The following is a 17,097-nucleotide window of genomic DNA, read 5'->3' as shown; positions in this document are numbered from 1 at the left end:
TTTGATTGTTTTCAATTTTTCATCAAAATGTGGCGACTGGAGTAGACTCGCGTACACGCGCAAGTCTGGGCAAGGGCTGCCTATATGTCTAAACCTGAATGGACCAACTACCGTAAAATCCTTGTGTGTGCGCCCGGTTTAAAGCAGGGACTTTTGCCTGGTCCGTTAACTTACCTGTTGATATCACGTGCGCGGATTGCGAGAAACGGAAGAAATATTGGTCACAAATAAAACTAATGTAATTCCGAGGCCAGTTTTGGCCAGTAATTCTGAGGTCACAACGAATATCTGAAGTTTGTGCTTAATATTACCTTCCAACGCGGATTTTAGCCTTGTAATTTGTAATAAAAAGATCAGTAATTTGTGCTTCATACAGATACCTTTCATACAGAGTTTAGCCTTATTCTAGACAAACAGTGCAGGCGAGCGTTAGGTGATTTCAGAACAATCAGTTCTAACTTCTCCGAATCTGACAAGTTTGCGATGATTTATCTTTTTTCTATTCCTAAAGCTGCTTTCCACGCACGCGTTTTTCATACGCACGTACACACACGGAAGTCTAAATCATTATATATGTTATCTTTGAAAAGTAAATAAATTGAAAGAAGCCCCGTTGACATGGTCACCAGAGAAGGTCAAATTTTGAAGTTAATGAAAGACAATGGAGTGATTTAATTTCTGAGCGCTAAATAAATATACCGAATCTATCAAATTAATAATCATTTACTAATAATCGTTGCTTCATAACGGCAAACGAAGATGCCGTGATGAGTGGATCCGGTACCGTGTGACGCAGCTTAAGTGGAAGACAGCCTTAAGAAGCCAGGCAATAAAAAAGTGATTGGAAGCCACCCACATTTTTTCCAACTGTTTCGACATTGCTGGAATTCCTCCATGGGAGAAATTATCACAACAGGAAAATTCAAATCTGTCGGAGCCACTGGTGCAGTCTTAAAACATTCCTCGCAATTCGGTGCGGAACAGAAAAACTGAGGAAAACTTTCAAAAAACAAAAAAAACTATCCACCCAACTCTCTCTCTACCTCCGCGGTCCCTGGATGATTCTGAATATCTCATGGGTGTAATTTGAGAACGCAAAATGCATCTTGTCTGATAAGGAGACTCCTCCTTAACATCAGCATTTTAATAATTATCCCAGCCTCAAACTAGCTCACAAAATACATTTAAAAAGTTAACTGATCTACGCTCCGATGCTGGCAGAAAGCTAAAAATCATTTTGACTTCAATGTGTAGAAATTTTCATAAACGTTCAAAAAAAAAGAAACAAATATCAAGTTTACTCAGACCATGTTTTGATCCAGTCTCCAGACGAATATGGTTCTTGGCAGGGTTGGATAAATAAAGTAGCTAAATACAGTCATCCCATTAGTTTTTTGTTTTCTTGTGGACACTAATGCAGGTGTGTCGCTAATTTATTTAACCAATCTGGCAACCCTGGTTCTTGGTATAATTAGCTCCAAGTTGATATCACACGAGACAACTTTAGGGATGTAAGACAAACACCGAAATAAGAATTTCAACAACACTCAACAAAGTGAAATCATGAAACGGTTTAGAAATCATTACAAATCTATACAAATTACAATAAATGCTGGCATTAGCCTATGATTAGATATCAAGCAGATATGTACTTGTGTGCACGAGACACTTTCTAAGTCGTAATATCCTATTTCAACACTTGATATTAGTTTTTGATATTAGTTCAACATAATATTATTCACATTTCAGTCAAATTTTCACAATCTTCCAGCTCCGCTTCAGATTATAAATATCTTCCTTCCTAGCTAAAAAACGAACGTTCTCTGTAATGTGCATAGTTCTTGCAGTTCTATACATACATACTATGAATATTCCCCCCTATTATCGTTCTAGTGCATGACGCCACTGAGTTCCGTTATTTTCTTTTTCACCAGCATCAAACTTCGTGAACAAAATACAGCTAATATATTTACTACAATTTGTACCATCATCTTCATGACCAGCACAATTACCATTAGCACCATCGTAGAGACCAGCACCATCACAACATCATAGATGAGAACTATCACCACTAACATGACTATAACTACCATAATGAACACCTTAAATAACACCATCATACGACTGGCATTGGTCACAGTTTTTTAGGACTTGTTTCTTGCAGATGTATTGAAGATATCATCTTTGTTTTGTTTAACAAACTGTAACCCCAGTTAGGGAGGCAAGGGAGTGCTATCACTTGCCCAAGGTGAACTCCCAGATAAACGGAGGGAGGAGGTGTCTTACTTCTCCATTCTAGACCAGCTCCAAGCAAAGTCTAGCCGCTGCCCGAAAACAATGTTCTTGATGATAGTTTTTCATGTTATTGCTCACTGAGTTCATTAAGAAATATCCTAATTAAAAAATCAATTCCAAAACATCTGTCGTTCTAAAAAGTCTCCTTTTTCCAGAAAAAGACATTTAATATCGTTCCGCGAAGCAAGTGCACTTCGCTTAATATCGTCCAACAAAGGATTTTGTGGAATAGACAGTCGAAGAAACACCATATCACCTTTGCGGTCAGGAAAAGCCAGCACGTCTTCTTTTGGGGAAAGAATTGTTTGGGTTGGGAGTAAAATTTTCAAGTATCGTTGATAGGAATGGTCGAAAATCGCGCCAGAGTCCATGTCAAAAAATGTTATCAGGTGATCAGATAAAGTTAATACAATTCCACTCTTGCGAATACAAAATGACCTCGAGTAGAAGTAAGCTGAGGACTCGAATCCAGAATTTATCTTTTTAGAATCACCAGTGTCCAGATCAATTATCCGACTCCGTTTACTAGTTACGCTCATGACCACTGCGACTTTGGAATCATTACTGAAAATTACGACATAAGGCAATCTGTCAGTCCTTCCAGGGTCACGGTGATAAAAGATTTCATACGAAGTTGGTTTTTCGGTTTTTCTTTTCCAAATATAATATTTATTTTTATTACAACCAGAGATAAAGGCACCACCAGGCGAAATTTCCACTTCCATCCTCGGCTCAATTCCAGGCAAATTGATCATTACAGGACCATCAACATCTGTGACATCCAGAACTTTCACGGGTTCATTCCATTTGCGAGCGAAGCTGACAAAGCCTTCAGAAAAACCAACCTTTCGGACAAAAATGGAGCTATCTAAATTACACATCGACACTTGTTGACTGTGAGTGGACACAATCTTTAAATACTCATCTACCGAGTATCGCGTTAAAAAGACAAACTTGTTAAATTCACTAATCACAAACAAGAAATCTTTCGACCACCAGCATAAAAACTTTGACCCACATTGACTGATTTTGAAACGTTGTTCAACTTGGCTGGTATAGACATTCCATACGTTGATATATCCATCTGAGTTGCAGGATGCAAGTCGAGAGCCGTCAGGAGAAAACGAACTCGAATAAACTTCCGTTCGCTGTGACAGACAGGAATGCTCTTGTTTAGGAGTTAATGTCTTAAAGACAATTAGTTTTTTACTATCTGAATGGAGCCACAGATTATTTTCTAAAGCTTGCATTTTGGTTGCACCAATGTTATAACGGTCAGGATAGGCAACAAGATGGTTCCAAGCAACAATCGCAGTCAAAGGAATACTTTCTGTGACACTCAAATAACAATATTCTTCCGAAGAAAAAATGCACTCCACATCTTTGCAGATCCACGGACATGACATTATACATTTCCTTACATATTCGTGACATTTGCCATGTTTGGCATATAGACGTATTTCTAACTGTTTAGAATTTGGTTCCTGAAATCCCTGCTGAAAACATGCTTCACATTTCCTACTCTTTAACACAACTGGTTTCTCCCTTTCCCTGTGAGATAATTTTCGCTTATCACTTCTTTGCAATGTGATGGTGTTCCAAACACACAACGAATAACCCGGATAAGATGAAGAGTTTGAATTTCCAATAATAAATAACCCTGTGACGCTAAAAGAACACCGACTAACAGGAAATCCAGCAGAAAGCGACGACAGCATTTTTCGTTTGGCAACGTCCCATAGTTTAATGGTGTTTGAACCGTTGCTAGTCACCAGTCTTTTGCCGTTAGGGGAAAATGCACAGAACCGGAATGTCTCTTAATTTCCAGGAAAAAATGGGACTTCCTTTCCTCCAGCAATGTTAAACGCCGTTTCCAGTTCACCAAATAATATAAGCGAATCGTCTGGAGAAAATGTGCAGCATGAAATTCTTCCCATATTTGTCGAAAAATTAATAATTTCAACTAAAGTTGGCAGGGAAAACACACGGATAAATTCCAGACTTAGAACTGCTACACTTTTCTCATCGTTAGATAAAGCAACATCATCAAAGCCCTCGCATTTCCAGACTGCTCGCGGCAAAACCGAGACTTCGTAAGACTTCGACTCGACAAAAGGTGAAAGGTTTGATAATAGCGTCTCCGCAATTTTTTTCTCATCATCGCTGAAATAACCTTCTGGAGAATGTGTACGAACCGCTTGTAAATACCATTGTGGAAGGCTTGCCTTTCTAACTGAATCGTCGGAAAAAATTTTTGAGTAATATTCGATGGCACTTTCGAAATGGTCAAGTTCAATGACATGGTACGAAATGCGGGCGCGTAAATCTTCGTTTTTAATCCAAGAACTTTGGAGTAATTTGAGCCAGAAACGCTGCAATACATCTGAATCGATTACAGTTAACATATAACTGACGATAATAATATCAACTGACAAAAACAAACCTTCCTCCATCTCACACTTTTCTACATGTTTTAAACCATGTTTCAGAGCGTATTTTACGTCATTAGTGAACTTCACCTCAAGTCCTGAGCGAACACCTTTATCTTTAATTTCTTTAAAAATCTTTTCGCATAAAAGCCAAAGCGATTTATGTCCATCATCGACATTGACAGTATACTGGTGATCTTTGTAGCCCTTTGCCAGAAGCCAATCAATAACAGATTTGTGAAACACGGTTAACATGTCATCTGAAACGTACAACAAGCACGATACGGTTTCATTAACTTTGTTGATGATGACTTTCGTTTCGCGACAATCCGGAGCTAAACCAAAAGCCTGAGCGACGAAAGTGAGGGGAAGAGGTCCTTCGGAAGCAGCCAGCATTGCCAAAATTTTCAACACATCAAACTTTTCGTTTTTTATGTTGTTAAGCTCGTCTTCAAGGCGTTTAAAATATCGTTCGTAAACAGAATGCAGACCTTCTGGGAGAAACTCCATAACATCATTATCTGTTATCTTCTCAAGATCATAGCGAGCCCTTAGCCCTGATTGAAAGTGATACGCATAGATAAATGAGCCCTCGCACTTGGCAACAAAAATGGAAATAATAGTTATATTTCGCCGAACGCTGTCAAGATATGGATGATCCTCATAGATATCAGGGCTGCCATTTCCCCAAAAGCGGTGAAGATATAGGTGATCCTTAGACAAATCACGGCTGATATCACTTCCATCCACTTTCCTGCCAACTAAACTTGGAAGGCATTCTTTAAAATAAAGTTCAAGATCTAAGTCATTGTTGTCATCAACATTCGCAATGTGAATCTTTTGATCATCTCTTAGTCTTAGATCAGCAACGGAAATCTCTGGCCTGCTCGTCACCAAGATTTTGATGCACTCCGGAAGCTCAGGAAAATATTCAGCAATCAATTGCGTAATTTCATTCTTATTATCAGCAGCACTTTCATCCAAGCCATCGATGACAACTAAACGTGGCTCTTTTATTTCCAATTCATCTAAGGGATTTAGCAAATATATTTGGAAGGCATCTTTGAGGCTTTGGACTTGATGAGGTCGCTTTAACTGATCAAGGAGCTCATTCTTAAACCCAGGGACGCTCTTACACATCTGACTTGCGAGAGACTGCAGCATCACCATAGGATCTCTTAGGTTTGAATCACTGAAATCACAAAAGTGACAAGCAGCCAGCTTTCCATTCTTCTCAAAATCTTCACAGATTTTAGCGGCAAACACGCTTTTACCAAATCCTGGTCCGGCTGTTATTAACTTTATTCTCGAATCATTGTTACACATTTGAAACCACTCGTTAACTTTCTTTAACAACCACTTTCTTGTTCCAGGAAGGAAAAACTTCACTTTTCTTTTAATTTTACTTTTAAAATTATGCTTAGCAAGTTTTCGCAATAAATCTTCATCACTTTTCATGCGGGATTTTTTTTCAGGATTGGGTATTGATAGCGTACGCTTGCCCAATGACTGGCGCATTTCAAATACTGCATCGTGCGTTTCATTTACTACAATGCGCGTTTCTTCAGAGTCTTGTGTTAAATAATTCACAAAACATTCAATTGTAGCAAGCTTTTTAATACACTCATCTTCTCGCAATTTCCAATCTTCAAGGATTTGCACATATATTTTTTCTTCGGGTCCTAAAGGACATTTTTCTAAATCATCGACATCGCTTTGTGCAATTCCCAATTCTACCAATGCCTGGGCAATTTTCTTCCATAAAGATTGAAATGTTGAATCGTCAACTCGAGTTGTTGTTACATGTGCAATAACTTCATTTCTGTAAAACTTGATTCTTGTGATATTCGCTTGCTCTGATCTATCAGTATTCGGAGGCATTAAACCCCATCCTGTTGATGGAAAACCACAAATGTTCCGGAATAGAACTGTAAGTAATGTGACATCAAATGTTTTGGAATCTGGTGGGTTGCCAGACGAAGGAAACAGTAAATCCCACTGGGAAATATTAATAACTCGAGGTTTTAACTTTTGAAGAGATGTTTTGTTTGCAGCCAGTACTCTGGGTAGACTAACAGGTGGATGGATGGTATCAAATTTATTTCTCAAAGCCTCAGTTCCTTTGTCAACTAAAAGTCTACTGAGTCTTGTAAAATTTGCTTTTTCTTGCAGTTCGTCAGAATCCATGGCATTAGAAGCGGTTTGTTACTGTAACAAAATGGTTGTACTAATTATATAGGCTACACCGAGAAAAAGAATGGGACGAGGTGGGGTTTATAATATTTTACGACAATTTGTAGTAAAAGAAAGTCGGAAGGAACCTAAACTTGTTAAATGAAGCGATTTCTTGTGAAAATAATTTTGTGAAGAGATATTTGTTTTAGGAGTAACGTTTCTGACTTGCTACCAACCATATGACAAACTCACATGAACTTAATTTTAGAATTTCCATAAACATTCCGTCTGTCTTATTTGTGTGTGGAAATGGGATTTCTCTTGATATTATAAATTTTGAAAGCCTATTCTCATTTATAGACATGGTATGAGCTGAACGTATTTTGACGCCAAATAATTTATGAAAATATCTCGTGTATTTAAGATCTATTGCTACTCGATTTTTTTCATTTTCGATTGTAAACTGTCGTTGAAGTTTTTTTATAAATTCCATTTAGTTCGAGTGATAATTTTGAAAAGCTGTTTCAGCAAACTCTCGGTCATTTATTTTTACAAATAACACTTCATAAAACATTTCTCTTCTCAGACTAATGGCTGTGCCTCCTAAACATGTAACCAGTTAAGCTGGATTATTATATTTTCGTAAGTCTATGCAGTACTATTAGGCGCTCAGGGATCGACTGTGTTAATTAATTTTGACTTATCCACTGTTTAAGCTAAACGGGCTTGATACAAGCGGCCCCAGTGCGCGACGCAGTAATAATTCATAACACGATTGTGAGGCTCAGGGGCTAAAACCTGACGATAATCAAACACTATAAACAGCAAATAAAGCAGATTAGTTGTTCTGAGACTAAGGATCGATGAATACACTTTTATTTTAACACTCTTACATCTCTCCTGAATAAGTCAACTTGAATATTATGCACTCAATATATAGTTGTAAACAGAATCTTTGTATTAAGGTTAAAAACATTTAGTTCCCTTGTTGAATAAAACGATAGACTCGCTTTGTATTTTGAACTTATCCACCGTTTAAGCTAAACGGGCTTGATACAACCGGCCCCAGGTGTCTAGAATTGCCGTCGGTGTTTTTTTTGTTTGTTTTTTCTTTCGTGTTTTTTGCGTTTTCGACCCGGTCTTCCTGGCCGCGCAGGCCAACTAAGATACTCGTATTTTGAACTCTCCTGATTTCCTATCAAATTATTTTCGTGATAAACAAACTTAAAATGGTAACCTAAGCCGAGTAACCCTAAAAAAAGAAATATTTTACTGAAACAATAATTGAAAAAGTTTGTTGTCGCCGGGATTCGAACTCGGGTCGTGCGAACCAAAAGCAGGAAACTGCATGCACGATACACGCCCATATAAAACAACACGAACACGAGTCGCTGTGTATGGAATAAATATTGAGGAAAAACAGGAAATGGGGCACAGTTGCAAGCAACGATTGACGCGACGCAGTTACCGCAAGAATAGGCGTCTTGTTTCTATATTGGTTACCGGTTCATTTAACATGACGTCACAGCTCTGAACTGTGCCACTCAATAGAATACAATAGACACTCACACTGTCAATATTCGAAGAACGTAATGACGTCACAACTCTGTACTATGTCACTCAATAGAGTACAATAGACACTCATAGTGTTAATATTCAAAGAACGTAATGACAACACAGCTCTGTACTGTGCCACTCAATAGAATACAATAGACACTCATACTGTCAATATTAGAAGAACGTAATGACGTCACAGCTCTGTACTGTGCCAATCAATAGAATACAATAGACACTCATACTGTTAATATTCGAAGAACGTAATGACGTCAAAGCTCTGTACTGTGCCACTCAATAGAATACAATAGACACTCATACTGTTAATATTCGAAGAACGTAATGACGTCACAGCTGTGTACTGTGTCACTCAATAGAATACAATAGACACTCATACTGTTAATATTCGAAGAACGCAATGACGTCACAGCTCTGTGCTGTGTCACTCAATAGAATACAATAGACACTCATACTGTTAAAATTCGAAGAACGTAATGACGTCACAGCTGTGTACTGTGTCACTCAATAGAATACAATAGACACTCATACTGTTAATATTCGAAGAACGCAATGACGTCACAGCTCTGTGCTGTGTCACTCAATAGAATACAATAGACACTCATACTGTTAATATTCGAAGAACGTAATGACGTCACAGCTGTGTACTGTGTCACTCAATAGAATACAATAGACACTCATACTGTTAATATTCGAAGAACGCAATGACGTCACAGCTCTGTGCTGTGTCACTCAATAGAATACAATAGACACTCATACTGTTAATATTCGAAGAACGTAATGACGTCACAGCTCTGTGCTGTGTCACTCAATAGAATACAATAGACACTCATACTGTTAAAATTCGAAGAACGTAACCAACACTGACACAAACGTACCTTCTCAAATCTTCAAAGCGATGATTCCACTACATGGTCAAAATTTAAAACCTAGAAAGAACAAATTCTGATTGTAACTTTAACCCACCCAATCAGCGGCTAGAATGTCATGTGAGTATAACGTGGAATGCGTATTTATACTGGTAAATGCACTGAGTGGAGTGCTGATGCGTCATTGCAAAAATCGCACGACCACGAAGCGGGAGACCGTATTTATATTTCAGATCGTATACAGACTCCCAATTTTGTTTTATTGAATTAATATTATTACTGTTTACTAAAACAAATCACTTCGCAGCTCTAAAGCTGAAATACACACGATTTTCGCAAAGAAATAAAAAGTAGGTATCATTAAGAATGTATTTATAATTTATAGCAAACATTTCAATAACTAGTTTAACTGTGGTTATATAAAAACTAACTATACATTTGGTTCGGTCATAGAAAAAAAACCATTAAAATTTAGCAAATTTTGATCATTCTTAATTCTAAGATTTGTTATAATATAAGTTTTCTTAAATCTGTTGCCGTTGCATCTTGGAATCATGAAACAGTTTTGATTGTTAAGGTTGTAAGTTTATGGATATTTCGCAGATAAATAATATAACGTGGAAAACCCACTCATCTCATTATTTCTCGTTCTCCCAAACTCCCACGCGTGTTTTTATAACTGTATACATCACAGAAACATCACAGAACTTTACTCCCGTATATATAACCAACATCATCTATTTCATCCTCGTGTCGTGGCCATTGAAGGAGACAAAACTAAATAATTACCGACATTTTATAATAAGAATAATAACTTCTTATTGACCGAGCGCGAGGTCTTTTTGAACAGACCGAGCTCGAATTAAGAGCGAAGTTTGTACAAAAAGATTGAAGTCCGATAATTCTCGGTAAAGAGCGAGCAAGCAAGGTTAATAAAAAGTTTATTATATGGCATAAGGCATGTATTTTCACTTGAAAAAAACAATACATGAATTCGTATTAGTACGCATTTGATATAAACAAAAACAAAATATTTCTATTATTGAATTATTTAGTTCACCTAAACTGTCTGGAGACGTCTTATTCATTTCAAAAGCAATTATATACGTCATCAGTCTACGTCACTACGGAGTACCATGAGAAGCACGCGCTCGCTTTCCTAGCCATTGTACACACGCTTTCTTAGCCGCAACATCAAATTTCTTCGCATCATTCAAGCTTACTCTTCTAGCAAGACTTATATCGCTTGGTTCTTAGAGTAATTTGGTAAAGGTTTATTAGTTAGTCCTTTTAAGGCTTTATTTCACAATTTAGCTTTTCGCGGGATAAGTCGGATAACACAAAATATTGTCATGAATCCGACCAACAGTGATACTCAATCTTTCGAAAACCCCGTGACTTTAGGTCAACCTGATCATGTTGACTGCCTAACAGAACAGGCCATCTTTGGTGATGATTTGGCTAAACAAGGGAGAGATTAAAGGGAGAGAAACGAGTAACATAAGCCTAACCCTTGGCGCTAGCCGAAATAGACAAGCCCGGACCAACCGTCCAACATATAAACCTGATAATCGTTTCACTAATTCTCGTCCACCGAGAAACAACAATTCTGACTATCGGGCTGACAACAGGCCTCATTTTTTGGCGAAGGGCCAGAAAAAACCGATGTTCAAAAACAAACCTGGCAGGAAATCTTGAGTACTCTCAAACAGATTAAATTAAAATTTTTGCTTATTTTTGACCGTTTAACAACTTTTCGACAGTCTTACGACTTCGAGGCGACACTTTTTAGGCTGGTAATTTAAAAAACTCTATTCCAGCCTTAAAAAAGTTAACTTCTGAGCCAGAAATCTTGAACACTGTGACAGGCGCCATTATCAATTTGATACTCTCACAATAACACGCACATGTCCTAAAATGCCATATTCGATCCAGGAATCGGATGTTATAGAACAGAAAATTGCAAAAATGCTCGCCAAAGGTATTATTGAGGTCACCGCACACACTCCAGGCGGGGTCGTGTCCAATATTTTTATAACACCGAAAAAAGATGGCAGCCACAGGCTAACATTAAACCTTAAAGGCCTAAATCAATTTGTTTCTTATCATCATTTAAAAAATGGATACCCTACACTCTATGCTGAAACTGATAGAACAAGGTTGCTTCATGGCTTCGCTCGACCTTAAAAACGCATATTATTCGCTCTCCATCAATCATCCTGATCGCAAATACCTTCGCTTTGTTTGGCAAGGAGTTCTATATCAATTCACTTGTTTGCCAAACGGGTTGTCAAGTTGCCCACGGACATTCACAAAATTACTAAAACCCCTTTTGACTGCCCTCCTTATATCGACGATCTTTTCCTTCCAGGTAACACCTTTGAACAATGTGTATCTAATGTTATCGATACCTTTTTACAATTCGTCGACCTGGAAATTAATTCTGTCGACATGCAATAACCCCAACATCAGAGAAAAAATTAGCCTTACGACAACCATGCGTGTCTTTACTATCAAAACATAGGCCTACTATTCGAGAGGTTGCGCAAGTTATTGGTAAGATCATTTCATCATTCACGGGGGTAGCGCATGGGCCTTTATATTATAGAGCTCTAGAACGTAACAAAACTGAAGCCCTCAAATCATGTAGGGGAAACTTTGACGCACACATGTCCTTATCTGAAGACTCAAAACTTGAACTTCAGTGGTGGGGCGACAATATAGCTGAGTAAAAAAATGTTATTTCGCGAGGTAAATCGTCCCATGTGCTCACAACAGATGCCTCCCTCACTGGCTGGGGAGCGGTCTACGAGGGCAATCGCACCGGGGGATTTTGGTCGGATGTCGAAAAATTATGCCACATTAACTATTTGGAGTTACTAGCGTTGTTCTTAGGACTAAAGACTTATTGTAAATCCTTAACCAATACCCATATTCGTGTCTACCTTGATAACACGACCACAATCGCAGTAATTAACCATATGGGTACTAGTCACTCCCCAAATTGCAACACTCAGGGTAAACGTATCTGGGAATGGTGTATCGGCCGAACAATTTGGCTAACTGCTGCTCATATACCAGGAGTTGACAATACTATAGCCGACTCTGAATCACGCAGCACTTGCACTCACGCTGAATGGATGATTTACAGCTCAATCCTTTAAGGGTGTTTTCCCCCACTTGGATTCCAACCAAACATTGATATTTTTGCATAACGCCTTAATACTCAATTTCCTACCTAATGTGTCATACCAACCTGACCCAGGTGCAATCGCAGTTGATGCATTCACACTTAACCCGGCTAAATTCCAGTTCTACGCCTTCCCTCCATTTAGTGTCATAGCCGCATTACTGCAAAAAATCCAGGAAGAAGGAGGGAAGGGGGTAGTGATAGTGCCAGACTGCCCAACACAACCCTGGTACGCCAAAGCCATGCAAATGTACCGACAACCTCCAGCACGCGTGGGTCCGGGGAGAAACCTGTTGAAATTGCCCGGCCAATCTGGCTAGGAAAGTGAGCGCGTGCTTCTCATGTTACTCCTACGTTCAAAACTGATGACGTTATATAATTCAAATCAAACTTCAACTTACAGATAAGTCTCGTTTAATTTTCAAATTTAATTTTCTCTTGAGCATTTCGATTCCTACCGGAGGACTGATAGTTGACTAATTTTTCCATCAACTGTTCCTGGCTTGAATTTAAGTGTGTATAATTCCACTCGAAATTAAGACCCTTTAAAACCTCTAGAATTTACCTGCATCGAGTGAAGTGCCAAAAATCATAATTAATTTAAAACTGCCACGCACCTTAGAATGTCGTGTGAGTGACATGTAGTTATGGAATTTGTTTATTTAGGGCGTCATTTTCATTTTCATTTTCATATTATTCATTTCATTGTAAAAAATACACAACTGCACCACGCGACGAAGCGCTGTGCAGTCCCAGGCATTTAATAATGCAAGTTTATTCAATACGACGCCACAGCGCTGTTCCGCACCTACATGCACATACAACCAACCATGTCTACTCTACCGTGTTGTTGATAAATCATTTATAATAACAAACGTACTAGTTCAAAATTTAGAATGTGATAATCTACATGGGCAAAACCATATGTAGACGAATATGTCGAACATAAACAAAATCACGCCTTACTTAAGTGCATCGAAAATGGGAAAATATTCTGGAAAATATTTATGTGGCAAAAAGCGCGTGTACAAGAGCTGCTTTCGTACCGAGTACATTCATTGACAAACAAATATGCCTGGATTACAAATCTTTAAACATATATATATATATATATATATATATATATATATATATATATATATATATATATATATATATATATATATATATATATAGATATATGTGTATATATAAATGTCCAAGATCTGCTCAGTAGATGACATAGATATCAATCACAAAGTCTACTACGAATCAAAGTATATTTGAACATAAATATTAAAGCTTATATATTAAATTTTCGATTGTATTCCACAACCTTCATCAGAACTAAGACCCTGTTCTGATGAAGGTTGTAGAGTACAATCGAAAATTTGATATATAAGCCTTAATATTTATATTCAAATATACTTTGATTCTAAGTAGACTTTGTGTTTGATATATATATATATATATATATATATATATATATATATATATATATATATACCCATTTGCAAAAACGTTGGCCGCAGATAGATAGATACTCGAAGTCTAATTAGAATTGCATATGATTACATTTGCATGGGATTTCAATCATATTACACAACATATGCAATTCTAATTAGATTTCGAGTATCTATCTATCTATCTGCGGCCAACGCTTTTGCAAATGGGTGTATATATATATATATATATATATATATATATATATATTAATAATATAATTATATATGTCAATGGTTGTAATATGTTTTTGTTGCTGATCAGGCTTCTCACAGTGCCTAGAGTCAGGCGTTGTTTTGATTTTTTGTTTTCTAACTGGCCCATTTTTATTACTTGTTTTGCCCCATACAAAACATGTATTCTCCCCTATTTATTTCATTCTAACTTTTCAGACGAAGGCCCTCAGGTCGAAGCGTTGAGAAGTGTTTTGTCTATTTTAGGCAGTTGTTATACCACATTTGATGCCATTATGTGAAATGCCCAACTCTTTTTCATGTGGTGAATAATGCATTGAAAAGTTGAATACATGCCAATCAACCTGACCTGATAAACCTTCCAGTCAGTCAACCAGTGAACATATACAGATCATTTACAGTAACTTTTTTAATATTAATGTTCAAAAAAGTTTTCCCTGACAAGCTTGAAGTTGCATGCAAGTGCAGCACCTTGTCACACGAATTATTTTGCAAATACAGTAGTATGTTAGTTCTCATGCACATGCAAGAAACATTAGGAAGTTTTATGAATAATGTCTGAATAACACTGTTAGAAAATCAGAGTGTTATGAGACTTTTAATTTCATCACCTCTGGATCAGACAGTTTACAGTTTATGGTTTGATTTTTTCAGTTATTACTATTAGATTATTTTGGTTATTAATTATTTCATAGTTTAAATAAATTTAGCATGATCCTATTTGATTTACATGAGATGTGATTGAATTAGTGATTAGGTGTTAGTGTAAACAGAGAACATAAGAATATCAGGTCCATTGTGAGACAAATGTGCGAGAGGGAACGATAGTTTGACAATCAGTGGAGATCCACTCTTCAGGTACTGTGAGTTGTGTTTAAGTTTGTTTCTATAATAGTTTAACTGTAATCTAATCACAATCCAATCAATTTAGAATTTACAATATATTGTGAAAAATCTCCATTGGATTGTGTTTGATTTCGCCCAATTGATATAACATATATTGTTTGACCTGTGTGATCAAGTGAGTTTTAACCTATAAATCTTTTCAAATGAGACAACAGTATGAATAATGTGTCATGAAAAATATTATAAAATTTGATCTTTATTCTGTGATTTGAAGGTTGCTTCTGAGGGGAAACCCATTTGGGAAAACATTTTCCTCTTTGCACCAACTGGGGAGTTTCCCTGCCATACACATGCATATTTGGCATGGATTAGATTTTTAGGACAAGAAAGGACAAAAAATAACAGCTTGACTATGGAGGAATTTCACCCTCTTGGATGGGCAAACAGATTCTAATAAAATTCTCATCTAACGATTTACTGGTTATGTGATAATTATCCAGTTCCATGATGGTTTCAACCAAATCTGTTTCCTAACAATTTCCCTAACAATGGCTGATTTCATTCGAAGTTGAACTTACTAAACTAATTGATTTGTGATAACTCTGATAATTTTATCTCAGCAGGTGGAATAAAATGTTTAAAATGGACATGTAAGAAATGAATCAAATGATGATATTCTGCCTGAAAGATATTTCTGGTCTCTGGGGCTAAATGAATTAGTGAATGTTTTAAAATTGATTTCCTGTATTAAAACTAGGGGAGCACTGTATAAATTGAAAATTAGATGTGTTTTAATAATGACCACTTTATAGCAGAACTGATGAAATAAAACTATAGCCCTGACTGTCACTGCTGTATTACTTTGCATACGATATTAACGGCGAAACGTTGAAAAATAAATTCTTTCCCTACCCAGCAAAATGCCAAAATCAGATGTGAATATTTCTGTTGACTATTAGTATTATTATAAAAGCAATGTATATATAAGCAACAATGTGCAATATACTACGTGAAACACAAATATAAACCAAACCATCCCGTCAAAACATTGTTATTTATAGCAAAATAGACAAAGACGCATTCGTATATCGCAATATGAGAGAAAACATACCTTGATTACCTTCGGCAATCACGACTGGTCCGAAGCCGTATGCCTTTGTCTTTGGGCTTGTCTGCCTCGATAAAGCTTGTTAAAACAACTCTAGTTTTGCTCAAACACTAAGTCAACACTTCCCCAATGAATTAATTGATCATCCACGACGAATCAAGTCACTTTGGGAGCTTCTAGTCCAAGAATACGATCATTTTGACAAATAACGAACACAGACTTTGAAGAAATACAAAGACTCAAAGAGAAGCAGGATCTGGGTGAGGTCACAAAGGAAGAATTAACACTTATTTACTGCGACCGAAGGAAACATTAGGCAGATTTAGCTCGAGGACGCGAACGTCAAAGACACAGAGAAGAGATGGACAGAGAGTCGACTCTTCCGATTTAATGTTGAAACGAGTGTCCCCCACTGAGCTATATAATAATTCCTGGAGGACCGGCTCGCCACCAAAAAGTGTAACGAAAAAGATGGCGGATTTTCAGCTTTGCTGACGCCACATGGTCCCCTTTGCCCATGGTAATTACCACTGACATACCGCGATACAAAGTCAAAAACGTGTCCATCACCCTCCCGATTTTTATGAAAATATTTTTGGTTTTCGGTATTGTTTTCGGCATATATTTTCTCCGCGTTTCATCTAAAAAGACTCTTTTTCCCTGTTCAACAAGTTAAATGGAGAAGTGATTTTTCGCTCTACATATGATGCTGTGAATGGCCTAATTCACCTATCGGGATATCAATTTTTACCTCAGGTAAGCCGGTTTTCACAACATTTTCGTTTTTCGCCTTTGGTATAGACAACTACCAAAGCGTCTGTTGCAGTTTATTTCTTTTGAAATTAATGTTAAAAACGGCAAATATGCTGCAGAGTGCAGCCTTTTTGATCAATGGTACATGACTTAGTTACGCTATGAAAAACTATACTTTATGAAA

General features: G+C 37.2%; 1 protein-coding gene across 2 annotated transcripts; it reads right to left on the bottom strand.

Annotated features, from left to right (window-relative positions):
• Window positions 1–1,556: 1,556 nt before the first annotated feature.
• LOC114525125 lies at window positions 1,557–16,539 on the bottom strand. 2 transcript variants are annotated; one of them, XM_028546339.1, is made up of 3 exons: window positions 16,164–16,539; window positions 9,350–9,400; window positions 1,557–6,932 (listed from the first exon to the last, which is right to left on the bottom strand). In XM_028546339.1, exon 3 carries the CDS (start codon window positions 6,909–6,911, stop codon window positions 4,113–4,115), a length of 2,799 nt encoding a protein of 932 aa, XP_028402140.1. In that variant the 5' UTR covers window positions 6,912–6,932; window positions 9,350–9,400; window positions 16,164–16,539; the 3' UTR covers window positions 1,557–4,112. The 2 variants fall into 2 exon arrangements, with proteins under 2 accessions (XP_028402140.1, XP_028402141.1); XM_028546340.1 differs by lacking the exon at window positions 16,164–16,539 and adding an exon at window positions 9,971–10,083.
• Between the last annotated feature and the right edge of the window lie 558 nt (window positions 16,540–17,097).

The sequence above is a fragment of the Dendronephthya gigantea genome, unplaced genomic scaffold, assembly GCF_004324835.1.
Source record: "Dendronephthya gigantea isolate DGI-Jeju-01 unplaced genomic scaffold, DenGig_1.0 000033F, whole genome shotgun sequence".
In the NCBI taxonomy this organism is placed as follows: Eukaryota; Metazoa; Cnidaria; class Anthozoa; order Malacalcyonacea; family Nephtheidae; genus Dendronephthya; species Dendronephthya gigantea.
The sequence above is the reverse complement of the archived record's forward strand: the minus strand, read 5'-3'. Positions and strand labels throughout refer to the sequence as shown.